Source organism: Salvelinus namaycush, chromosome 25, assembly GCF_016432855.1.
Source record: "Salvelinus namaycush isolate Seneca chromosome 25, SaNama_1.0, whole genome shotgun sequence".
Lineage (NCBI taxonomy): Eukaryota > Metazoa > Chordata > Actinopteri > Salmoniformes > Salmonidae > Salvelinus > Salvelinus namaycush.
This window is the reverse complement of record NC_052331.1, coordinates 5875271-5902388: the sequence shown is the minus strand read 5'-3', so window position 1 is coordinate 5902388 and position 27118 is coordinate 5875271. Positions and strand designations below refer to the sequence as shown.

Genomic DNA, 27118 nt, shown 5'->3' with positions numbered 1-27118 from the left:
TCAGGCACATTTGCTGTGACCAGCATCATGATAGGCACCACAACAGAGAGGCTGGCCCCAAACAGTAACTTCATGACCCTAAATGGAACCAATGGGACTGCAGTTCTAGATGTAGTAGCCCGCGATGCCCTCAGAGTACAGATAGCAGCCAGCACCACTTTACTGAGTGGGATCTTTCTGTTTCTGCTGGGAATGATTCGGTTTGGTTTTGTGGTGACGTTCCTGTCCGATCCCCTGGTACGTGGTTACATGACAGGAGCAGGTATACAGGTGGTACTTTCCCAACTCGCAAGCCTCTTTGGGATCCGCACTGCACGCTTCTCCGGACCGCTGTCTCAGGTCTATGTGAGTGCACACAACACATCCACACACAGAAACAGATGATTCACACGTGCAAAAGTTGTATATGTTTTCCAACTACTGCATGTATGCAGAAACACTCTCTCTCTCCCTCTCTATTCTCTCCTCTCTCTCTCTATTCCCTCCTCTCTCTCTCTCCCTTCTCTCTCTCTCTAGCTCCTAATAGATATCTGTAGACATCTGCCAGAGACTAACGTTGCGGCCGTGGTGGTAACTCTAGTGGCCTTGGCAGTCCTCATAACGGTCAAAGAACTCAACATTTACTATGAGAAGAAAATGCCTGTGCCTGTTCCTATAGAACTCATAACGGTAAGTCCTCTACACCAGGGTTAACCAACCTCGGTTATTTGAATCAGCTGTGTAGTGCAACGGGCAAAAACAAACACGTGGACCAAGTTTGGGAAACCCTGCTCTACACCTAACACCTCTCTGTGTGTTTCCGTTTATTTGTCATACAATCATCCTCTAGTCTTTTGCTCCTCATTCCTCTCTCTCTCTTTTGGTCTCTTGAACGACACTTCTAGTGAAAACCACTAGAGGGCAACCTGTCCCCATGGCCTGATAGGAGAGTAAGGCCAGAATGTGGTTAACCTTATTTTCAGTTTAATGTTCCATATTTTCACATAATTTTGTAATTTCATCAAGAGGAGTGTATGTGTTTCTCTGTGTGCATGTGTGTGTGTGCCTAGTCAGTCACATTGATCCATTAAAATATGGTGAAGTGATTAGTTATGTTAAATAATCGGCCTGTATTTGTGCATGGAATCCAAACACAGCAAAGCCACAAAGGTCTGAAATAATGATTTACTAAAAAATGCACATGTACACAACAGGACAGGCGATGTTGTGTTTTTGTGAGCATGGTAACTTATGTGTGTCTATGTGTGTGTTACAGATCATAGTAGCAACACTTATCTCTTACTACTGCAAACTGCGCAGCCAATACAAAGTGGCCGTCATCGGACAGATCCCCAAAGGGTGAGTGTTTATGAGTGTGGGTTTGTGCGTTAGTGTTTGTTTGTGGATGGGTGGGGTGTTCTAAGATCAGTTGAATCCACAGGAGAAGAGGAGAGGAAGAGGAAAGATAGGGGAAGGTGATATGGTGTAGTTCATTGGGAGAGAGTCATCCTATTCGCCTTGTTCTGGAATGTCACAGTGATCGCGAGTTAGTTGCAACTGTGTTTCTATTTCCGGCAACATTTGTGCGACGCTGGCACATGCAAAAGTGGTACTTTTAGTTGAGAGCTTGATAGTTTTACACTGACAGAACCGCACAGAATCATAAAATTGGTCAACATGACAAGCATTATATGTTCAGTACGAGGCTGTCTCAACAATTGGATGAAGAGGAGGCAGTTTTTACAGCAATGTTTTGAACACCAACCTCTACGTCGATCTGAATGTACCTGTGGAGCCCCATACGACCTGCATCCACCTCCTAAAGACGCGGAGACTGCGGTTTTGGCTCAAAGCATTTGAACCTAAAGAAATCACCAAAACATCCCTTTGTGGGCTCCTACCACTTCTTTGACAAGAAGCCTACAGTGGAGCATCCTTACCCCAAAAAATGGCTTGGCTACGACGCTCCACTCATGAAGAAGCATCGGGTGTTGGTCAGGCAGTCATCAGTGACAGGTAAGCCAAATGCTTGAACAGTTTTCCTGCTCTCATTTTGTGTCTCCCTCTTACATTTGTATCTAAGCACAGTCTCATAATATACGCATTTTTTTCCTCTACAACTCAATAATAAAAACTCACATTTTATATGTAATTAAAACTTCTTCAGGCTAGGATCTGTTTTTCTCCACTTCCTGTCTGATTGACGTGCCCAAAGTCAACTGCCTGTTACTCAGGCCCAGAAGCCAGGATATGCATTTAATTGGTACCATTGGATAGAAACACTTTGAAGTTTGTAGAAATGTTAAAATAATGTATGAGACTATAACACAATTGATATGGTAGGAGAAAATACAAAGAAAAACCAACCGGAAAAAGTTTTATTTTTTGAGAGCGAATGCTATTTCAATGAAAGCTATGGGTCCTATGCAATTCCAGCTCCCATATTGCAATTCCTATGGCTTCCACTAGATGTCAACAGTCTTTGTTCAAGGTTTCAGGCTTGTTTCTTCCCAAATGAGGAAGAATGTTGAGTTTTAGTACTGGGAGTCAGAGTTGGAAATCAGTCTGTGAGCTCGCGACGAAGAGGACGTGCACTTGCTAATTTTACTTTTCTATTGAACATCCTTCTTTCTGTATGAAATATTATAGTTTAATTACATTTTAGGGTAACTGAGGATTTAGTAGAAATGTAGTTTGACTTGTTTTAACAAAGTTTAGCAGTAGTTTTTTGATTCCTTTCTCTGCACGTTGAACGAGTGGATTACTCAAATCGCCGGTGTCAACTAAACAGATTCTTTGGGATATAAAGAAGATTTTTATCTAACAAAACGACTATGCATGTTGTAGCTGGGACCCTTGGGATTGCAAATCAGAGGAAGATGTTCAAAAGTAAGTGAATATTTAATTGCTATTTGTGATTTTACAAAGCCTGTGCTGGTTGAAGAATATTTTGATGTCGGGCACCGTCCTCAAACAATCGCATGGCATGCTTTCGCTGTAAAGCCTATTGTAAATCAGACAATGCAGTTAGATTAACAAGAATTTCAGCTTTTAATTAATTAAAACCTCTCTGGGATAGGAGTCCCGCTAGCGGGACACCTGTCGACAACTTCTGGTGAAATCGGAGGGCACGCAATTCAAATAAATAATACAAAAAATTATGGATATTAAACATTTTGGTACATACAAGTATCTTACATCGGTTAAAAGCTTAAATCCTTGTTAATCTGACTGCATTATGAAGTTAACAGATTTCAGGCACTTGTATGTACCTAGATGTTTAATATCCAGAATTTTTACGAATTTTTATTTGAATTGTGCGCCCTCCAATTTCACCGGAAGATGTCGACAGATGACCCGCTGGCCCTAAGAAGTTTTAATTATTATGATTATTAAATATTATTAGGAGCGTCCATGCAGTATGGTGTATTATTGTATGGTTTTGTTATTAATTGTCCATTGACTTGTTTAACAAGCCATACTGGTTTCTTAACAGATGACACAACAGGCTCAAGTGTCACCAAATTGAAAATGGGAATTGGCCAACACAGATAGAACGAATGTATATGCCTTCAGAGAAGGATGCCCAAACCCAATGGGAAGACCCGTCTCTAAGTGATCACAACTACAGCTCAGGTGATCATGTAAAGCCCACCACCTGTGAGGCAGGGACACAGTGCCCAGCAGCACCTCTCTCCAAAACCCTGCTGAGGAACGAAGCACTCTGTCGACTGCATACAGGCGTGTCTCTTGGTGCCTTTTCTACCCTGGAGGAACATCTTCTATCCCTCTACAAAGGCAGCTTTCAGTTGGACTTGACAGACCAACTCCTGATGACACTGATGACGCTGAAGCTCAACTTGCTGCACCAGTACCTAGCAGGGAGGTTTGGTGTTTCCCAGAGTGTTGTCAGTCGAGTGATTAGTTATTGGATTGACATGATGGAAAAGAATCTGAGGGAGTACATTCCATGGCTGCAAAGGTAGACCATCCGTGCTACAATGCAACAATGTTTTAAGGACCACCACCCAGGAACAACCTGCATTATTGACTGCTCAGAAACTGCTTTACAGAAGTGCAAGAATCTGGATTCAAGGGGAGAGTCATTCAGCCATTACTACGCCCAGAACACTATCAAGTACCTGGTGGCCATTGATGTTCATCTCCTCAGCATATGGAGGTATATGTAGCGACAAATATATAAACATCGGATTCTGGGTTCCTGGAGTACCTCTGTCCAGGTGATGAGGTCATGGGTGACCGGAGCTTCACAATCCGTGATCTGCTACACGACAGGAAGGTCAAATGAACAACTCCAACCTTTACAAAAAGAGGCACACAGCTGTCAGAGGAGGACACCACATGTACAAGATGGATAGCTTGAGATAGAAGAGCCATTTGTGTGTGTTCCTAAATGTTTTGTTTTTGTTAATTTGTTAAGATGTGTTAATGACGCATGTTTTTTAATTATTAGCTGGCTACCACTCTGAGGTAATTCGCTAGCGTGGACAGAAGTTGTGAAAGGGAAACACAAACACAATCGCGTTCGAATGGAACTGGGTCGAGTGGGCCGGGCTAGATAAGGCGAATAGATAAAAATGTCAAAGTCAGATAAGGAAACACAGATACAGTGAGCAGAGAAGTGTGTTGACAGTGAAACAATTATCAACAGCCTGTAAATGTCAACCTGTTTCATCAAGATTTGCTAAGGCAGTTTTGGACATGTGTTTTAGCTGATTCTGCATGGTCTTCAGATTTCAGGACTGCCAAAGACAAAAGCTACAGTAGAAAGTGGCTACTGCTACTGCTCAATAGCAGCTGTTGTAGGCAGCTTATCTGAATGGAGGAGACAGTATTCATAAGCTTGATCATTGTTACTGGTGTAAATTGATCATTTCATTCTTTCAAGTATCAAATCATTTTCTTCATAACAATGCTTTACCTCAGGTAGCCTATAGGTCCTTTATCACTTTGTTTATCATTTAGGTTACTTTGAGCCATCATAACATAGCCTGTGCATTGATACACAATTAAACCCCAATGTAATTATTTGTTTGTGTACATGTTTCAACACTTGTTACCAGCAGCAATAATCAAGGGGATGTGTTGGGCAAGGAGGGGTCTGGATGAGGCAGTAATCAATGAGATACATTTTTACAGTGTCTTTGAACCACATAATTCTCTTCTATCCCTTCCTCCCCCTGTCCACTTGAATCTCTCCCTCTCCTTCTCTCCCTTTCTCTCCACTCCTGTCTTCTCCCCATCTCCCTTTCCTCTCTATCCTTAGACTACAGCCTCCCAGTTCACCTGACATTAGTCTGTGGGGTTCGATAGTTGGTGATGCATTCGCAGTTGGCATAGTGGGATATGCCGTTAACATCTCCTTGGGCAAAATCTTCGGCCAAAAACACGGCTACACTGTGGACAGCAACCAGGTGGGACATGCACGCACGCACGCACGCACAAACACACACACACACACACACACACACACACACACACACACACACACACACACACACACACACACACACACACACACACACACACACACACACACACACACACACACACACACACGCACAAACACAAACACACACACACACACACTGGCATGCAAGCAGACCAACAGAGGCATGTGCTTGGGGTTGCTTTGCTCTGAAGGAGTGAGACAGGAAGGGAACACACAGTGTCTGTACCAGCTTACAGCTCTGGTCCTGAATGTTTAATTGCCGACACGCTCTGCTCAGTCAAATATGAAGGAGAAGTACACCAGGAGCAGTGAAAAAAATTCTGAATATACCACTGAATAAGCACTATGACTTATTTACTGGGGGTGGCCACAAGTAAATAAACCCCAATGTAATTGAGCCTCTGCATTCCTCTAATCTCCCCCCTCTCTTTCACTCTCTTGGTCTTCTTTCTCTCTTTCCAGGAGATGGTGGCTATTGGTCTCAGTAACATAGTGGGAGGATTCTTTCAATGCCACGTTGTTGCTGCTTCTCCGCCCCGTACCCTCCTCCAGGATAGCACTGGGGGCAAGACACAGGTAACACACACAGACATACACTCATGCATGCACATACACGCATCTACACTTGCTAATATTTACGCAAACGTACACACTAACTGATGTGTGTGTTTGTACATTTTGTCAGGTTGTGGGGCTGATTTCTTCAGTACTTGTGCTAATCTTCATTCTGCAACTGGGGACACTGTTTGAGGAGCTACCCAAGGTATCTATCTCTCCATCACCTCCACGCCAGCCAAACAAAGATAACACCACTGATCTGATGAGTGTTTGTGTGTCCCCTAGGCTGTCCTGGCCTGTATAGTGCTTGTGAACCTGAGAGGCCTTTTTATGCAATTTAAAGACATTCCTGAACTCTGGAAGAGCAGTAAGGTCGACCTGGTGAGAACTTTTATTATTATTGTTACCTTTATTTAACTAGACAAGTCAGTTAAGATCAAATTCTTATTTACATTGACGGCTTACCCTGGCGATGCTGGGCCAATTGTGTGTCCGGCTGGACTCCCAACCCCAGCCAGATGTGATTTAGCCTGGATTCGAAATAGGGTCTATAGTGACGCCTTGTATACTGAAATGTAGTGCCTTAGACCGCCGCGCCACTCGTGAGTCCGAGTGGTGAGCAACACATCTATACACTAAAACATGCATCCTAACTTGAGATTAACGTATATGGACTCCCAAACCCAGCCGGATGTAATTTAGCCTGGATTGGAACCAGGGTCAATAGTGACGCCTTGTATACTGAAATGTAGTGCCTTAGACTGCCGCACCACTCGTGAGTCCGAGTGGTGAGCAACACATCTATACACTAAAACATGCATCCTAACTTGAGATTAACGCATATGACTCAAATGGGGTTTGGGAAACCCTGATTCCTGGGTATTCCCCATATTGATTACCTGTGTCTCTGCTGTCCCCTAGCTGGTGTGGTTGGTAACTCTGGTGTGTACTATTTTGCTGAACCTGGACCTCGGCCTGGCTGCATCCATCGGCTTCGCTATGCTCACTGTCATCTTCAGAACACAACTGTGAGTCTGAGTGTATTTTATTTGTATTTATTATGGATCCCCATTAGCTACCTCGGCAGCAGCTACTCTTCCAGGGGTCCAGCAAAATTAAGGCAGTTTATACAATTTTAAAAGTGTGTATGTGTGTGTGTGCGTGAGCTCACGTGTTTGTTTGCTTTGTTTTGTTATAAGAGAGAGTAATAGAGAGATAATATAAAAGAGAGATTTACCTTCTAAAACAGTGGTATTCAAACTTTTTCAGCGGGTACCCCATTTTTTTGCGCAATAATTTCTCGCGACCCCACCCCAAATATGATGATACAACCTTAAAATCGGTACATTTACATTTTTACATCAAAAAATAACCTTCATTACATTTCAATCTCTTACCGAAAAGAAAAGAAACCAGTAAATATCTTTCTCAAAAATGTTATATATTGTCCCATACATAAATGTTATATATTGTCCCATACATAAATGTTATATATTGTCCCATACAAAAATCTGTACTAGTATTATTATAATATTTGGGGCGACCCTACTGGTCGCGACTCTTTCTTCCTCTTTCTTCATAAAGTAGATAACATCCGTTCTCTCTCTATCGCGCTCTCTCTCCCAGGCCGCGGTACTCTATCCTGGGGCATGTTCCTGGGACTGAGCTCTACCTGGATACAGACACATATGAGGAGGTGAGTCGGAAGAGTTTACAGGTTTTTTGTATCGCTTTAGTGCAATTTTCACAAGCATGCGGTACATTTTCACAACTTTTAGTACAAAACTCAAAACAGGTCTCCAAAAAGTACATTTTCAACTGAACAACTACAACACAAAATCATACAGTCCCTTTTTCACCAAACTTAATCAGTGTTTCATCTAGAAATACATGTTTCACATTGCAACACATGTTCATATAAAGTAATTGCCTTTCACAATAAAATGCAGAGTTCACACTGCTTTACTAAAATTGTGTTGGCCAATACAGTACTGTAATATATGCCAATTACTTAGCAGACCCTTTTGTCCAAAGTGACAACATTTTTGGTATGTGACCACAGTTGGAATCGAACCCAGAACTCTGGTGTGTGAACTCTGGTGTCTAGTGCCATGCTCTTACAAACTGAGCCAAATACAGGACTTCTACAATACATAAGTACAATACATTACTGTAAAATACACATTACATCATTACAATACAGGTGAAAGATTTATGATTGCCATCCCCATGAGCGTACCACCTCATGGATGAGGCATGCAACGATTTCAGTGGTTGTGTGGTGAACAAACAAGATTAATGCACAATGAAAGGTTTTGAATGCAAGACTATCAATGTTACAAGTGTTACCAGTTTGGAGCTTTGTACTAAGAGTTTTGGAAACTCATCACATACTTTTGAAAATAAAATCAAAGCAAAAAAACAGAACTGTAATATGTAATTAGGTGGGTGTGAGTGGGTTATTCAACAGTGGGTTTTAAAACAGTTTTTAGATGACCATCTATTGAAGTCCCCTGTTTGTGTGTTGGTTTGTCCCACAGGCAAAAGAGATACCAGGTATCACTATCTTCCGTTCCTCCACCACAATGTACTATACCAACGCTCAGCTATACCTGGATGCACTGCAGGAGAAGGTATACACCCACACCCTTCCAACACAGAAAATCTGCATTTTAACATACTTAAAACAATTCTAAAGGAAATTATTTGATGATGAAATATGAAAATGATAATGAAAATGATAATAAAATATTTAACAAATAAACGAAAGTAAAAAAATAATAAAAAGTAACACAAAAACATAACATTAACGAGGCTATATACAGGGGGTACCAGTACCAAGTCAGTGTGCGGGGGTCCAGGTTAGAGGTCATTTGTTCGTGTAGGTAGGGGTGAAGTGACTATGCATAGATAATTAACAGCGAGCAGCAGTGTACAAAAAAAATGGAGGGGGGGAGTCAATGTAATAGTCCGGTGGCCATTTGATTAATTGTTCAATAGTCTTATGGCTTGGGGTAGTGTCCCATTGGTAGGATAATCGTAAACGTAGGTCATCAATTTCATTTTCCAATGATTGCATGTTAGCAAGTAGAATTGATGGTAGTGGGAGTTTACTCGCTCGCCTACGGATTCTCAAAAGGCAGCCCGATCTGCGTCCTCTTTTCCTCCGTTTTTTCATCACGCAAATGACGGGGATCTGGGCCTGTTCCTGGGAGAGCAGTATATCTTTCTCATCGTTAAAGGAAAAAGATTCTTCCAGTTCGTGTTGAGTAATCCCAGTTCTGATGTCCAGAAGTTATTTTCGTTCATAAGAGACGGTAGCAGCACATCGATATGAATCATCCAGAGTCTTGATATTACATACAGACCATAAGCAAGTATCCTAGTGCTTAAGAGGGTTAGGCAAGTAATCAAAAGTTTGCTGGTTTGAATCCCAGATCAAACTTGGTAAAAAATCTTACGATGTGCTCATGAGCAAGGCATGGAACCCTAATTGATCCTGTAAGTCACTCTGGATAAGAATGTCTGCTAAATGAGTTAAATGCAACTTAAGACAAAGGAGATGATTGTGGACTACACGAAAAAGAGGACCGAGCACACCCCCATTCTCATTGACAGGGTTGTAGTGGAGCAGGTTGAGAGCTTCAAGTTCCTTGGTGTTCACATCACCAACAAACTAACATGGTCCAAGCATACCATGACAGCTGTGAAGCGGGCACGACAAAACCTATTCCCCCTCAGGAGACTAAAACGTTTTTGCGTGGGTCGTCAGATCCACGCTGCACCATCAGGAGCATCCTGACGGGTTGCATCACTGCCTGGTATTGCAACTGCTCAGCCTCCGACCTCAAAGCACGACCGAGGGTAGTGTGTACAGCACAGTACATCACTGGGGCCAAGCTTCTTGCCAACCTTGACCTCTATACCAGGTGTTGTCAGAGGAAGGCCCTAAAAATTGTCAAAGACTCCAGCCACCCTAATCATAGACTGATCTCCCTACGACCACACGGCAAACGCTACCGGAGCGCCAAGTCTAGGTCCAAGAGGATTCTAAACAGCTTCTACCTCCAAACTATAAGACTCCTGAACATCTAATCAAATGGCTACCCAGGCGATTCGCATTGCCCCCCCCCTCCCCATCTCCACACCACTGCCACTCTCTGTTGTCATCTATGTCACTTTAATTAACTCTACCTACTTGTACATACTACCTCAACTAACCTGTGCCCCCGCACATTGACTCTGTACCGGCACCCCCCTGTATACAGTTGAAGTCGGAAGTTTACAAACACCTTAGCCAAATACATTTACACTCAGTTTTTCACAATTTCTGACATTTATTCCTAGTAAAAATGCTCTGTCTTAGGTCAGTTAGGATCACCACTTTATTTTAAGAATGTGAAATGTCAGAATAATAGTAGAGAGAATTATTTATTTCAGCTTTTATTTCTTTCATCACATTCCCAGTGGTTCAGAAATTTACATACACTCAATTAGTATTTGGTAGCATTGCCTTTAAATTGTTTAACTTGCGTCAAACGTTTCAGGTAGACTTCCACAAGCTTCTCACAATAAGTTGCGTGAATATTGGCCCATTCCTCCTGACAGAGCTGGTGTAACTGAGTCAGGTTTTTAGGCCTCCTTGCCCGCACATGCTTTTTCAGTTCTGCTCACAAATGTTCTATAGGATTGAGTTGTTTTATTTCACCTTTATTTAACCAGGTAGGCTAGTTGAGAACAAGTTCTCATTTACAACTGCGACCTGGCCAAGATAAAGCAAAGCAGTGCGACACAAACAACAACAGAGTTACACATGGAATAAACATGCGTACAGTCAATAACACAATAGAAAATAGAAAGTCTATATACAGTGTGTGCAAATGGCGTGAGGAGGTAAGGCAATAAATAGGCCATAGTAGCAAGTAATTACAAATTAGCAAATTAACACTGGAGTGACAGATGTGCAGATGATAATGTGCAAGTAGAAATACTGGTGTGCAAAAGAGCAGAAAAGTAAATAAAATGTACATGGGGATGAGGTAGGTAGATTGGATGGGCTATTTACAGATGGGCTATGTACAGCTGCAGCGATCGGTTAGCTGCTGGGATAGCTGATGTTCACAGTTAGTGAGGGAAATATAAGTCTCCAGCTTCAGCGATGTTTGCAATTCGTTCCAGTCACTGGCAGCAGAGAACGGGAACGAAAGGCGGCCAAAGAGGTGTTGGCTTTGGGGATGACCAGTGAGATATACCTGCTGGAACGCGTGCTACGGGTGGGTGTTATGGTGACCAGTGAGCTGAGATAAGGCGGAGCTTTACCTAGCAAAGACTTATAGATGACCTGGAGCCAGGGGGTCTGGCAACGAATATGTAGCGAGGGCGACATCATTGATAAATACCGAGAAAAGAGTTGGCCCGAGAATTGAACCCTGTGGTACCCCATAGAGACTGCCAAAGGTCCGGACAACAGTCCCTCCGATTTGACACACTGAACTCTGAGAAGTAGTGGGTGAACCAGGCTGTTAAGTCTGCCGATAAGAATACGGTGATTGACAGAGTCGAAAGCCTGGGTCAGGTCGATGAAGACGGCTACACAGTACAATCTTTTATCGATGGCAGTTATATCATTTAGTACCTTGAGCGTGCTGAGGTGCACCCGTGACCAGCTCTGAAACCGGATGGCACAGAGGAGAAGGTACAGCGGGATTCGAAATGGTCAGTGATCTGTTTATTAACATGGCTTTCGAAGACTTTAGAAAGGCAGGGCAGGATGGATATAGGTCTATAACAGTTTGGGTCTAGAGTGTCACCCCCTTTGAAGAGGGGGATGACCGCGGCAGCTTTCCAATCTTTAGGGATCTCGGACGATATGAAAGAGGTTGAACAGACTGGTAATATGGGTTGCAACAATGGCGGGCGGATAATTTTAGAAAGAGAGGGTCCAGATTAACTAGCCCAGCTGATTTGTACTGATCCAGGTTTTTCAGCTCTTTCAGAACATCTGCTATTTGGGTGAAGGAGAAGCTGTTTAGGCTTGGGCATGTAGCTGCGGGTGGTGCAGAGATGTTGGCCGGTGCAGGGGTAACCAGGAGGAAAGCATTGCCAGGCGTAGAGAAATGCTTATTGAAATTCTTGATTATCGTGGATGTATCGGTGGTGATAGTGTTACCTATGCACAGTGCAGTGGGCAGCTGGGAGGAGGTGCTCTTGTTCTCCATGGACTTTAGTGTCCCAGAACTTGTTGGAGTTAAAGCTACAGAATGCAAGTTTCTGTTTGAAAATGCTAGCCTTTGCCTTCCTGACTGACTGCGTGTATTGTTTCCTGACTTCCCTGAACAGTTGCATATCGCGGGGCCTATTCGATGCTATTGCAGTCCGCCACAGGATGTTTTTGTGCTGGTTGAGGGCAGTCAGGTCTGGAGTGAACCAAGGGCTATATCTGTTCTTAGTTCTACATTTTTTGAAAGGGGCATGCTTATTTAAGATAGTGAGGAAATTACTTTTAAAGAACGACCAGGCATCCTCGACTGACGGGATGAGGTCAATATCCTTTCAGGATCCTCGAGCCAGGTCGATTAGAAAGGCTTGCTCGGAGAAGGGTTTTAGGGAGCGTTTGACAATGATGAGGGGTGGTCGTTTGACCGCGGACCCATAGCGGATGCAGGTAATGAGGCAGTGATTGCTGAGATCCTGGTTGAAGAAGGCAGAGGTGTATTTGGAGGGCAAGTTGGTCAGGAATATATCTATGAGGGTGCCCATGTTTACGGATATAGGGTTGTACCTGGTGGGTTCCTTGATAATTTCTGTGAGATTGAGGGCATCTATTTTAGATTGCAGGACTGCTGGGGTGTTAAGCATATCCCAGTTTAGGTCACCTAACAGAACGAACTGTGAGGTCAGGGCTTTGTGATGGTCACTCCAATATCTTGACTGTGTTGTCCTTAAGCCGTTTTGCCACAACTTTGGAAGTATGCTTGGGGTCATTGTCCAATTGGAAGACCCATTTGCGACCAAGTTTTAACTTCCTGACTGATGTCTTGAGATGTCGCTTCAATATATCCACATAATTTTCCTCCCTCATGAAGCCATCTATTTTGTGAAGTGCCACAGTCCCTCCTGCAGAAAAGCACCTCCACAACATGATGCTGCCACCCCCGTGCTTCAGTTAGGATGTTGTTCTTCGGCAAGCCTCCCCCTTTTTCCTCCAAACATAATGATGGTCATTATAGCCAAACAGTTCTATTTTTGTTTCATCAGACCAGAGGACATTTCTCCAAAAAGTACGAGCTTTGTCCCCATGTGCAGATGCAAACCGTTGTCTGGCTTTTTTATGGTGGTTTTGGAGCAGTGGCTTCTTCCTTGCTGAGCAGCCTTTCAGGTTATGTCAATATTGGACTCGTTTTACTGTGGATATTGATACTTTTGTACCTGTTTCCTCCAGCATCTTCACAAGGTCCTTTGCTGTTGTTCTGGGATTGATATGCACTTTTGTGCGTCTCCTTCCTGAGCGGAATGATGGCTGCGTGGTCCCATGGTGTTTATACTTGCGTACTATTGTTTGTACAGTTGAATGTGGTACCTTCAGGCTTTTGGAAATGTATCCCAAGGATGAACCAGACATGTGGCGGTCAAAAAAAAAGGTTTTGGCTGATTTATTTTGATTTTCCCATGATGTCAAGCATAGAGGCACTGAGTTTGAAGTTAGGACTTCAAATACATCCACAGGTACACCTCCAATTTATGCAAATTATGTCAATTAGCCTATCAGAAGCTTCTAAAGCCATGACATCATTTTCTGGAATTTTCCAAGCTGTTTAAAGGCACAATCAACTTAGTGTATGTAAACCTCAGACCCACTGGAATTGTGATACAGTGAATTATTAGTGAATTAATCTGTCTGTAAACAATTGTTGGAAAAATTGCTTGTGTCATGCACAAAGTAGATGTCCTAACCGACTTGCCAAAACTATAGTTTGTTAACAATAAATTAGTGGAGTGGTTGAAAAACAAGTTTTAATGACTCCAACCTAAGTGTATGTAAACTTCCGACTTCAACTGTATATTGTTATTTTTTACTGCTGCTCTTTAATTACTTTTATCTCTTATTCTTATCCATATTTTTGGTTAGGGGCTCGGTTAGGGGCTCGTAAGTAAGCATTTCACTGTAAGTTCTACATCTTGTATTCGGCGCATGTGACTAATAAAATGTTATTTGATTGAAATACATTAATGTCAGTTGAGAACTCTGAACATTCCAGTAATAATAAGATACATCAGTACTCATCTGAAAAAAAATGCGCATATGGTTCTTTGGTTGAAGTGTTCTACTAGGAATATTCAGAGTTGATGACAATGCAAAGACTGTCAATGAACTTGAGACAACGGCATGCCATATTAGGCTGGCTTCACTTGCTTGTGGGAAGTCTTAAGTCTGACATGGATGTGTTCAAGTGCTTCTGAACTCTGAACAATTCTTCAACCAATAAGATTTTAGATAGCAATGTCAGCAAGCGTATCAAGCTAATAATTAGGTAGCTAGCTTGCTTAACATTGACAATATGGTCAGACCAGCTTCATTATTCATATTGATGAGCAATTTATTTCCATCTTTTGGTTGAAAGAGTAAAAGGTCAGTGGTGAAACGTCACAACTCGGCAACTCGGGTAACAACATTTTCTCAGAGTTTCCCACTTGTTATTCTGACTTGGATTCGGGGTCATTCAAGTGAAATTTCCCACTGGGAACTAGTAGCTTCCGATAACTCCGATAGCATGTGGACACGGCATTAGGTCATGAAACATGTTGATTGGCCAGTGAGTGGCCATGCCCTCGTCACACCTACAATGCATTTATTTATTCATTAAAACAGTCGTTTTGTGCCACTTCCACCTATTGCGCTCGTAATTTCCACTGTGAAAATAGCACAAATATTTCCTGACACACCCCTGTGGTTGAACATGTGTTATTAGCAATTGTGGGTGTGTGCGGGTGAACAAACAGCTGAACCACGCATCACTAGTGTTTGTGTGTCTTTCTCTCAATAGCCCTCTTTCTCTGAATTGCTTTCTCTCATTATCTCAAGCGCACCGTTTCATTTTCTTACACAGAGTGGAATTGACATTGGAATGCTGCTGATGATGAAGAAGAAAAGAGACACTGAAGAAAAGAGGAAAGACAAGAAAGAAAAAAACAAAGCTAAAAAAGAGGCAAAAAAGGTATTATACACACACGTCCAACACACCACTGTTCAAATGGTTGGGGTCACTTGCTTCTACACCTGCATTGCTTGCTGTTTAGGGTTTTAGGCTGGGTTTCTGTACAGCACTTTGAGATATCAGCTGATGTACGAAGGGCTATATAAATACATTTGATTTGAATTGACTTAGAAATGTCCTTGTTTTTGAAAGAAGAGGACAAGTACATTAGAGTGTCTAGTTTGAGAAACAGACGCCTCACAAGTCCTCAACTGGCAGCTTCATTAAATAGTACCCGCAAAACACCGGTCTCAACGTCAACAGTGAAGAGGCGACTCCGGGATGCTGACAATGGGACCAACCTGATATGGTTGGACCAATTCTTTGCAGAGTTGCAAAGAAAAATCCATATCTCAGACTGGCCAATAAAAATAAAAGATTAAAGATGGTCAAAAGAACACAGACACTGGACAGAGGAACTCTGTCTAGAAGGACAGCATCCCGGAGTCGCCTCTTCACTGTTGACTTTGAGACTGGTGTTTTGCGGGTACTATTTAATGAAGTTAGTTTCTAGGCTGTTTCTCGCATGGAATAGCCTTCATTTCTCAGAACAAGAATAGACTGACGAGTTTCAGAAGATAGGTCTTTGTTTCTGGCAATTTTGAGCCTGTAATCGAACCCACAAATGCTGACGGTCCAGATACTCAACTAATCTAAAGAAGGCCAGTTTTATTGCTTCTTTAATCAGGACAACCAGTTTTCAGCTGTGCTAACATAATTGTAAAAGTGTTTTCTAATAATCAATTAGCTTTTTAAAATGATGAACTTGGATTAGCTAACACAACGTGCCAATGGAACACAGGAGTGACGGTTGCTGATAATGGGCCTCTGTACGCCTATGTAGATATTCCATTAAAAATCAGTCGTTTACAGCTACAATAGTCATTTACAACATTAACAATGTCTACACTGTATTTCTGATCAATTTGATGTTATTTTTATGGTAACAAATTGGCTTTTCTTTCAACAACAAAGTGACCCCAAACTTTTGAACGGTAGTGTAGGATTAACAAACACACACACAAAAATTGCACTGTTAGTGACCTTATTTCTCTTCCCTTCCCAGAATGGTGTGAATGGATACCTACCCAACAATACAGTCCATCCAGAGGACAAGGGGGATGAAGAGAAAGGTTCCCCAGACCTGAAATTGAACCAGACAGCCATTGCCCTAGTTGACCGACCCATCAACGGACAGGTGTGTAGTGTGATGTACTACAGTATAGTGAGGTATTTAAGCAAATCAATTGTGCAGATGTATGTACCCTGAAAATATTTACATCTGGAGCCACCACACATTTGGCACCTGGGGGCCATGGTGTCCATCTTACAAATGGCCACTGTCGGTAATAAAATGTTACAATTCTGACGGCCTTTTTTGAGATACATGCACAACAATTGGCACAGAGGTAGATTAATGTACCCTGGAAAGATTTAGAGATTGAGACATCATATATTTAAAAAAAAAAAACAGAGCTAGATTTATGAACCCTGAAAAAACTTAGATATGGAGCCACCACATATTTGGCCCCTGGGGGTCGTGGCATCTTACACAATGGCCGCTGTTGGTAATACAATGTTACAGTACCGAAGGCCTTTTTTTAGATACACTTACAGAAGGTGCCATATAGGTAGATTCCTAGGGGCATGCAGGTGGGGCAACCCAGCTATATTGTGTGCCAGTAAAGAACTCTACATTATTATTATTATGAGATGAATTCTATGGAGGCTGTGCTTTGTCTGTGTGTTTATGTATGAATATTTGTGTTTTTGATGTTTCATCTTTGACATTTGTTTCTAAACCTTACCCTTGGGAATTTATAAAAAAAAGGTGGGAAGGAAATAGTGCTGGGGAGAGTTAAATTATTGACAGGCTGGCTGTGCAATCTCGCTGTTCTACTGGTCACTCTTGTGGCGGTCGATGGGCTTGTCGGCCCGGGTGGCTTGGGCTGGTGGCAAGTGTCTTGGACCCTTCTATTCCTGACCAGTGTCATATGGTTGGACCCATTCTGGTATGTGTGTGGGGGGCGGTGTGTGTGGGGGTCTGTGTGGGTCTGCTTGTCCGCACGCATAAACATGGACTGAGTATGCTCGAGGGTAATGTGGCTCCCTGTATCTTTGTGGCAGCCGTCTTACAAAATGCATTAGACCCCAATTAGGCTAGATGTTATACTGTATGTTATAGTGAAGAGACCTTTGTGTACATCTCCTAACATTTTTGTAACATGCCTGCCATTGGTTGATATACAGCATTGGTTGATGTGCAGCATACACTTGAATACAGGGATTTAGGTCAGGTCCAAGGCCAGGAGTTTATTTTGCTTAGTAGCCACTAGGAAATTAGCTGACTAGTGTCAGGGCTTTTGATGCTGTACTCATCTCTTTCTATTCTGTGTATGGCTCCACTGACCCAGTCATTATTTTTTGAATGATGATTTTAGAGGTCCATGAAATACACCTTTACCTGATGCTGTCTCAAATCAACAGTTAACAGCTAAATCCATGTCAGACTAAACTCTGTTATAGACTTTAATTTCTTCCAATTGCAGTCCATTATAATCAGCTGGAATTAGAAAAACTGGTTGAAATTCAAATATTATGCTCGACAGGCACATTTCTGACTGAAACATAACCTGAGATAATAGTTCACTATTCCACCTCATTGGCTAGGATATTTTCCAAAGTAGCTTTAGTGGCCATTTGTTAAATACCTCATGTGGTAGGACGTGAACCCCGGTCTCCCGCTTCGGGACCAAACGTCTTAACCAGTAATCCAAAATATTATTCTGTGTTTGGCCGAAGGTGGTTTTATGTGTGTGTTTTAACTCACCTCCACTGCATTCATCTGAGAAAATGTATTTATTCTACAATTTGGCCTACTGTAATATACTGTGTTACTGATACAGTTTTTGGTTTTCAGGTGATCCAGGGCAAGAAGTATAGGCCAAAAATACATAAAAGAAGTATAGGCAATAACTTTGTGTAGATTAAAGGTTAGTAAAGTAGTGGTACAGTCTGCAACCTTTTAGTAAAATGTCTGTCACGATCCAAGGGCCAGATCTATGATGGGTCTATATCTAAATCTTTTCAGGGTACATGCATCTTCCTCTGTGCCAAATTTGGTGTGTTTATCTAACATTGTATTACTGACAGTGGCCTTTTTGTAAGATGGCCGCCACAGTCCCCAGGGTCCAATCAATCAATCACATGTATGTATAGAGCCCTTACATCAGCTGATGTCACAAAGTGTTGTACAGAAACCCAGCCTAAAACCCCAAACAGCAAGCAATGCAGGTGTAGAAGCACGGTGTTTAAGGAAAAACTCCCTAGAAAGGCCGGAACCTAGGAAGAAACCTAGAGAGGAACCAGGCTATGAGGGGTGGCCAGTGGTCTTCTGGCCACCAACTTACTATCCTGAGACAAGACCGAGGATAGCCCACGAGATCTCCCCCACGGAAGAACCCAAAGAGGGGGGCGCCAACCAGGACAGGAAGATCACGTCTGTGACTCAACCCACTCAAGTGAGTTGCACCCCTCCTAGGGATGGCATGGAAGAGCATCACTATGCCAGTGACTCTGTAATAGGGTTTGAGGCAGAGAATCCCAGTGGAGAGAGGGAAACCGGCCAAGCAGAGACAGCAAGGGCGGTTCGTTGCTCCTGTGCCTTTCCGTTCACCTTCACACTCCTGGGGCAAACTAGACCTACTGAAGAAATTAGTCTTAAATAAAGACTAAAAGGTCGAGACCGAGTCTGCTTCTCTCACATGGATAGGCAGGCACTTTCATAAAAATGGAGCTCTATAGGAGAAAGTCCTGCCTCCAGCTGTTTGCTTAGAAATTCTAGGGACAGTAAGGAGGCCTGCGTCTTGTGACTGTAGCGTACGTGTAGGTATGTTAAGCAGGACCAAATCGTAAAGATAGGTAGGAGCAAGCCCATGTATTGCTTTGTAGGTTAGCAGTTAAACTTTGAAATCAGCCCTAGCCTTAACAGGAAGCCAGTGTAGAGATGCTAGCACTGGGGTAATATGATACAATTTTGGGGTTCTAGTCTAGATTCTTGCTGCCGTTTAAGCACTAACTGAGGTTTATTTAGTGCTTTATCTGGGTTATCGGAAGTCGAGCATTGCAGTAGTCTAACCTAGAAGTGACAAATGCATGGATTCATTTTCCTGCATCAATTTTGGACAGAAAGTTTCAGATTATTGCAATGTTACGTAGTCCAAATCTATGGTGGCTCCATATCTAAATTTTTTCATGCTAGATAAATCTGTGTGTTTTTCTCAAGATAGACCTTCTGATTTGTAAAATAGTGTTATCATATACGGCTATTTAAAAAAATTGCTGCCACGTTCCCCCATGGGCCAAATCTAGGGTGGCTCCATACCGAAATTTTTTCAGTTTACATAAATCTACCGCTGTGCTAAATTTAGTGCTTCAGTACAACCTCCAGGTGCACCTAGGCTAGCCCATAATGCTTTTGAAATGTGTATTTTATCAGAGCAGAGTAAAGATTGAAACTGTCTCTCTGTCAATCTAAGGTGAACTGGGCCTTTGAGCAGCAAGGTAACGGGTTCGACCAGGACTCTAAAACTGGTATTCATGGCGAAGATCACATAACCCAGACGTCCAGTACCGGAGGAGAAGGAGAGATGGGGAGGAGCTCCGTCAACGACACACACACCATCATCCTGGACCTATCCACAACCAACTTTGCTGACACGGCCACTGTGAAGACGCTGAAAAACGTAAGAGTGTCTGTTTTTGAACAATGGTGATGAAGGGGTGGGGTTTGAGTGCAAAAGGGATAGAGAGGAGACAAGGAAAGTGTGAGAGAGAGAGAAATAGGTTAGGTTAACAGATGTTTTCAGAAATGTGTTATTATTAGTTTAGTCTCTTATTAGTCTCTTATGTAACATAGTTTGCAGTCGCTCTCCTGTGTGGCCTTGAGCTCAAAACAAACAAAGGTCTTGTGTTATGTGAGTTGGCAGGCCTAAATTATATTTTATGTACCCTATGTACATAAAAGAGGCACAGATAGAAAGAGGAGGTGGAAATGAAGAGGGAAGGAAGAGAAAAACAAGATAAATCAAACTGTGTAACAAACGGTGTAACAAAAACAGTCCCTGAGAGAAACATAGACTTCTTTTTGACCTTCTCTGTCTCTCACTTTCTTTTTTTACAGATATTCCTAAACTACAGAAAGATCGACATTGACATTTATTTAACTGGATGCCAAGGTGAGTATGTGTCAGTGGAGGCTACTCAGAGGAGGAAGGGGAGGACCATCCTCTTCAGGGAAATTCTGAGAAAAAAAAATAGTCAAACATATAACATAAACTATACTAAATATATTCACGTCACCAAATCATTTATTAAACCACAATGTTTTGCAATGAAGGTCTACAGTATATTCAACAGCACTCTGTAGCGTAGTTTCCGTCCTCCTCTGAGTACATTGACTTCAATACAAAACCTAGGAGGCATGTGGTTCTCACCCCTTTCCATTGACGTACACAGTAATTATGACACCTTCCGGAGGACATCCTCCAACCTATCAGAGTTCTTGCAGTATGAACTGACATGTTGTCCAGAGAATGAACGTAGTACTGAAAGCTACAGCTACAGCTAGCTAGCAGTGCATGTAGGCTGTGTGTAGAGGTTAGTGGTTATTATATTAAGGTTTGGCTTGGAAAGATTTTATCGCCTGGTTTTAGACAGCTGATGTGTTGTTACTGAAGTCCACATACGAAGGGAAAAGGTGAGAGGAGGAAAGCGCGTAGATGCGAAAAGGAATTATACAACGATCAAAAGAGATCATGCTGTTTGTATGTGGCTGATAAGAAATTTAAACGTGTTTGCTTTTGGGTTGTATTCATTCCGCCAATTCTGTTGAAAAAAAATTCTTAAACGGAAGCAAACAGAGAAACATTTATTTGATGTATTTAATTTTACCAGCTTTGTTGACTGAGAACACATTCTCATTTACAGCAACGACCTGGGGAATAGTTAAAGAGAAGAGGAGGGAGGATGAATGAGCCAATTGTAAACATACCTGAATTTGTCCAATAAAAACTATCATTTGCAACTGTTGGACTAATGATTACGCTCCAGATCAGCTAGACGCTGGAAAGAGTGTGTGTGTAAGGCGGTATTGAATGTCTTTTACCTTGTTTACTAAAATTTCTCTCAACCTGTGCACCTACATTGTAAACGTTCATTCATATGCTAGGTTGTAGCAACCTCATGATGGGTATAGGAAACATTTGAGTATCATGTAGTAGCCTAAAACTATCGATGTTACGTTTCGCTGGGTGAATAGAATATGAATGACAGTCATCCGATATGCTGTAATAGAAATACTGTAAGGCCATGCTCATAAAAAAATAATCGCCATCCCTCTTCTTAAACGGCACCGACCGCCACTGGTATGTGTGGTAATTCAGGCTCGTCACTCTGGCCTTAGCTTGTGTTGTCTGTGTGTGTCTCTGTGGTTCACGTGTGTATTGTCTAACCTTGTTTGTCTTTCCTCCAGTCTGTGTGGTGGAGCAGTTCTCGAGTGCAGGCTTCTTCTCTGAGTCCATCCCTAAGAGCTGTGTGTTCACTACGATCCACGACGCGGTGCTACACAGCCTCCGACTGCATGGGGCCTCAGACGTACCCATCATCTATGAGTATGCTCTGGTGAGTGGAGCGGACTTTATGAGCTACTTTCTTGTTATTATTTCTTAGGAATGGATTCATTCACATAGTCACAGAATCATATCTTATGTTCCTTCTGACACTTCTGATATCTCCTCTTCTATTAGGACCTGACCTGCACTACCAAGATGTAACCAACAGAGGTCACTTTGCTCCTCTTCCACTCCACCTCCCTTCCACTCCGCCTTCCTCCTTCTCCTCCTCTCGTCACACCGCCTTCCGCTGCCTGGCTTCCCATTGGTTCCCCTCAACTCTTCCCTCTCTGTGAAAGAGAATGCACCACCACTGTGTGTGTGTGTGTGTGTGTGTGTGTGTGTGTGTGTGTGTGTGTGTGTGTGTGTGTGTGTGTGTGTGTGTGTGTGTGTGTGTGTGTGTGTGTGTGTGTGTGTGTGTGTGTGTGTGTGTGTGTGTGTGTGTGTGTGTGTGTGTGTGGCCGGTTGGCCCAAGGCAGTTCCTCGTTCATGTAATGTTTAATAACTGAACACAAAATACTTCCCCGAATTAAAACTATAATACTCCCCAAATTATTTGTCAGCCACCTGAGATGTGTAGTCTAGTTAGCAGTTCTCTTCACTTCCCCCATAACCATCTCCCTCATCATATTTAATCCATTCCTCCTGGGGCCAGTGTGACCCAGACAGTAGTATGTCCTGTACCTCAGGGGCCTTCTCCGAAATATATACACGTATACACACACAGTACCAGTCACAAGTTTGGACACACCTACTCATTCAAGGCTTTTTCTTAATTTTTACTATTTTCTACATTGTAGAATAATAGGTAAGACATCAAAACTATGAAATAACATATAGGGAATCATGTAGTAACCAAAAAAATGTTAAACAAATCGAAATATATTTTACATTTGAATTTCTTCAAAGTAGCCACCCTTTGCCTTGATGGCACACTCTTGGCATTCTTTCAACCAGCTTCATGAGGTAGTCACCTGGAATGCATTTCAATTAACAGTTGTGCCTTGTTAAAAGTTAATTAATTTATTTCATTCTTCATACATTTGATCCAATCAGTTGTGTTGTAAAAAATAAAGAAAAACCCTTGAATGAGTAAGTGTGTCCAAACTTTAGACTGGTACTGTATATATAAATATAACACCCTTGCCTTTCATGAACTAACACTCACACTTGCCTTTTTCCCCCTTCTAGCACTGACTTTGCTGATGGATGAGGATGGATGATTGAGGAAAAATGTACTTACTATGACTGAGATATGTGGTTGTCCCACCTAGCTATCTTAAGATGAATGCACTAACGGTCAGTTGCTCTGTAATAGAGTGTCTGCTAAATGACTAAAATGTTCATGTAAATTACAATTGCTTTAATATAATTAGCTCTAGCTAAGTCCTCTGTCTCTCATAGGCTAGGGTTATATGGTTTCATTGCCAAGGGGAAAAAATACAATGGGTTATTTCTTAAGCCTCACTGCTGATAATGTAATCATAATGATCATAATCATAATCATAATAATTTCCTAAAACAGAAACATGTTCAATATCCACTGAGTGAGTATGAATAGCAGCTACTCACTCTGTTATCCAAAGGTGTTTCTATCATATCACTGACAACTTTCACATTTTAGTTAATTAGCAACTACTTACTACATGTTAGCTACTTTGCAACAACATAGCATCCTTCCCCTAACCCCTAGCCTAGCTAACGTTATCCACCTAGCTAACGTTAGCCACAGCAAATTGGAATTCGTAACATATCATACAGTCCAGGTTGGCATCACATAGCCTTGAGCCACATCTATACATCATATATTTCATGGTCAAATCAATGCCAAAGGGAGTATAGTTCTCCCCTAGTTTGAACACTGTTATAGAGCTAATCTCGTTGTATCTTTCTGTATTTTTCTAAAGAGGATGTGAATAATTCATGTTAATGTGCATTTTGAACATTTTACTAAATTGTTCATTTCCTGATCTAAGTTAATCTACTTTGAATACATTGAATACGATTTGTAATTTTCTAGCATTGATCGAACACACTCCAATATCTTAAAGTAAAAATTCTTGTTTCTGAGTACATGGCTAAATAAACGTCAGTAAAATGAGCAGATCTATTGTGTGATTTATTGTGTGTATCTGTTTCATATTCAGCACTTGTATGATTGAATACACTTCTGAAGCATAGCTGCACTCTTTATTCTCTCCAAAATAATATCCTTGTAACGTCAGGAGAATGATGGGTGTAGAGTCAGGCGCAGAGAGCAGAAGTTTCACGGGAACAAACGCTTTAATGTCCACAGTCAACAGGAACAGGTACAAAAGGGGTGACGCCAAAACACAGGCGCAAAACACAACCCAAAGACCACTGTTAAATAAACTGGACAGAGAAAACCCAAAATCAATAATACACCTCCTACGTACAATGACAACCAATAAGCCCGCACAAACACTAGCGGGCGAAACGAAACTAAATAGTACACCTCCCAAAACCCCAACAAGGAACAGGTGAAAACAATTAGACAGACATAAACGAAAAGGAAAAAGGGATCGGTGGCAGCTAGTAGACCGGCGACGACGACCGCCGAGCGCCACCCGAACGGGAAGGGGAGCCACCTTCGGTAGTATTCGTGACAATCCTACAAGTTTCATCATTAGTTTCACATTGCAAACTAGGTGAAACATCTGTTGTTGTGTCCTTGAGCAAGGCTTTTACCCAAATTGCTCCTGCAGTTGCTCTGGATATGAGTGTCTGCTAAATGACTAAAATGTAATGTTTTATCCTAGTCCCAGATCATATCTTTATGTGCTTTAAACATCTCTCCTGACTAATCATGACATGTAGTTGGTTCAAGACCATACCGATCTGAGACCAGGCTATGAATGTGTGACTCTGATAGTAACCGTCAGTGATTGAGCTTTGAGAGTATCTGCAAATACATATATTTGTTTAAGTGATAATACCCTCAAAGCTGGAGTTTGGAGGATATATTTGCACGGGTGTCAGGGGCCAGCCAACCGTGCCAATATATCCTCCAAACACCGGCTTTGAGGGCATTATCACTCTTATACAACGGGTGACCAACATATTCAAATAATGATTGAGATATTTTCTTTAATTTATTCATTCCGCTTCATCCTTCAACAAGATATAGTCCCGACACAAGTCTGGAGTTGCTACCCAAGCCGGCTGGTCGTTCATTCTATCGGTTCGGTTGCCAGAGATGCGACCCAGTCGTTGAGTCTTTTTGTTCTGTATCTATGGACGCGACACAGTTGTTTGTTCTAAATGTTCCATTGCCATACTGGCTGGCAACGTTCTTATCCCTTGCTTGCTAGCTAAACAACTATGGCTAACTTAGTCACGTCAAAAAGTGCAGCCAGAATAACAGCAAAGTAGCCACACCTGCATATGTTTAAACTGTTTTCTAGGGACATTTATTTGGATACATCCATAACAATGAGCTAAGGAGGCGTGATTTCACCTGGCATAGAAAATGTGCTCACTTGTCAGGACACTGTTGTTCAGAGGAGCTAGCCAACAACACAGCTAACACAATCACTTCAAACTGAAGCTGGAAAGACTGCAAACCAGCTGCAATTGTTTTCAATGTACATTTCTTTGTATATATCCATACAAATTATGCCAGTTGATTCATGACTTCGACTGGCTGAGAAACGCTGCCTACCTGTCTGTCTACTCCCGACACGTTCATCACTATGGGACAGCTGGAGATTGAATTTGAATATTTGTTGCAATGTTGCAATGTTGCAAATGTCAGACAGACCGTAAGGTGGACACAAATCTCTGCTGTGGAGATCAAGTTCTTAAAGTGTCTGGCTGGGCTGATGAGACAGCGGATTGCGAGGTCAGACCTAACAGAGTAAATTGCCTTATTAACGTCATAGATTTAGCTTATGGTAACTTGTGGAATAGACACCGGCTGGAATGCGGTTTTAACCAATCAGCATTCAGGATTAGACCCACCCGTTGTATAAATACATAATATTGTCTATAGATATAGAGACGAATATAGATATAGAGACGAAAGAATAAAGTGTTTCCATCTTGTATTTTATTGCTTCTCTCTTGGCTTGGCGTTAAGACACATTTCTCTCTCCCTCCCTCCTTCCCTCTCTCTTTCTTTCTCAATCGGTAGGCTTCTCTCTCTCTCACCACAAATATTGATAATGATCTCCTCCCCAATATTATCATTAATTCACACTCACACAATACTCAGGATTCACATTAGTTAGTTACACTGGAAGTGGTGGTGCTTTGTTTTTTTTATTTTACAGAGGGAAGTTTCTTTACAGTTTGAAAGGTGAGGGAGGATAGAAAATGGCAGTTGGGTGACAGGTTGAGCTCAGAGTCAAATGCGAACACAAACACAGAAAACATGGAGAACAGTACATCTCTTCCTAAGTCGCATGCACACACAAGCTCACACACATGCTCACACACGTAAACGCTCACATCTACAGTACAGTAGACAGATGTGTTTATCAGCTTGGGATCAGTAACATTAATTCAATACCATCAGCAGGGACTGTTGGGTTAATACAAAGACTGGGTCAGCAGCGCTGAACAGCCCCACAAAATCCATTACACAGGAAGGAATGACAAACACACCCACAGGAGAGAGGAGAAAGGGAGAGACACAGTGCAAAGAGAGAGATGAGATATGGGGGCAAGATATTGTAAATGTGTTTGACATCACAATCACAGAATGAGACAGGACCAGACAGCACTGAGGCACAGATCAAAGGAGGGAAAGAGAGAAAATGAAGGATGAGAGAGGTAAAGAGATAGAGAAAAGCAGGAGGAATGTCAGCCTGAATTTATTGTGTATTTGAGCTCTTGTCCCATCATTTCTTTGGTTCATTGGGATATTTAGTGTGTACGGTGTATGTGTGTGATCTGTTTTGGAGTGCCTGCGTGTGCATTTCTGGCTCAGACAGGGCAGGGTGTGTGAGTGTATTGTGACGGCCCTGAATTTGTCTGAACCGTCTCAGTGCTTCTCCTTCCAATAGGGCGCTTCCCCTTTCATTTCCAATTAAATAGTGCTTCTCCTTCCAATAGGGTGCTTCCCCTTAAATTACCAATTAAATAGCCAGCCTCAGCTGCGCAAAAGTGGGGTTGTGATGGAGCCGTGAATGAGGAATTGTTCAACCCTCAGTTCCGAAGCG

The 27118-nt window shown here is 42.1% G+C and overlaps 1 protein-coding gene across 1 annotated transcript in view; it reads left to right on the top strand.

Annotated features, from left to right (window-relative positions):
* Nucleotides 1-22207, top strand: part of LOC120020103 (solute carrier family 26 member 6-like) — a 34933-nt gene extending 12726 nt beyond the window's left edge. The window contains exons 4-19 of the mRNA XM_038963549.1: nt 5-345; nt 517-669; nt 1256-1338; nt 5267-5414; nt 5915-6028; nt 6138-6215; nt 6296-6391; nt 6932-7038; nt 7637-7706; nt 8551-8643; nt 15118-15225; nt 16331-16462; nt 19803-20009; nt 20447-20501; nt 21797-21945; nt 22071-22207. Of these exons, the coding sequence (XP_038819477.1) occupies nt 5-345; nt 517-669; nt 1256-1338; nt 5267-5414; nt 5915-6028; nt 6138-6215; nt 6296-6391; nt 6932-7038; nt 7637-7706; nt 8551-8643; nt 15118-15225; nt 16331-16462; nt 19803-20009; nt 20447-20501; nt 21797-21945; nt 22071-22097 (1961 nt within the window). The 3' untranslated portion in view covers nt 22098-22207. The remainder of the gene's footprint in view (nt 1-4; nt 346-516; nt 670-1255; nt 1339-5266; nt 5415-5914; nt 6029-6137; nt 6216-6295; nt 6392-6931; nt 7039-7636; nt 7707-8550; nt 8644-15117; nt 15226-16330; nt 16463-19802; nt 20010-20446; nt 20502-21796; nt 21946-22070) is intronic.
* The last annotated feature ends 4911 nt before the right edge of the window (nt 22208-27118 follow it).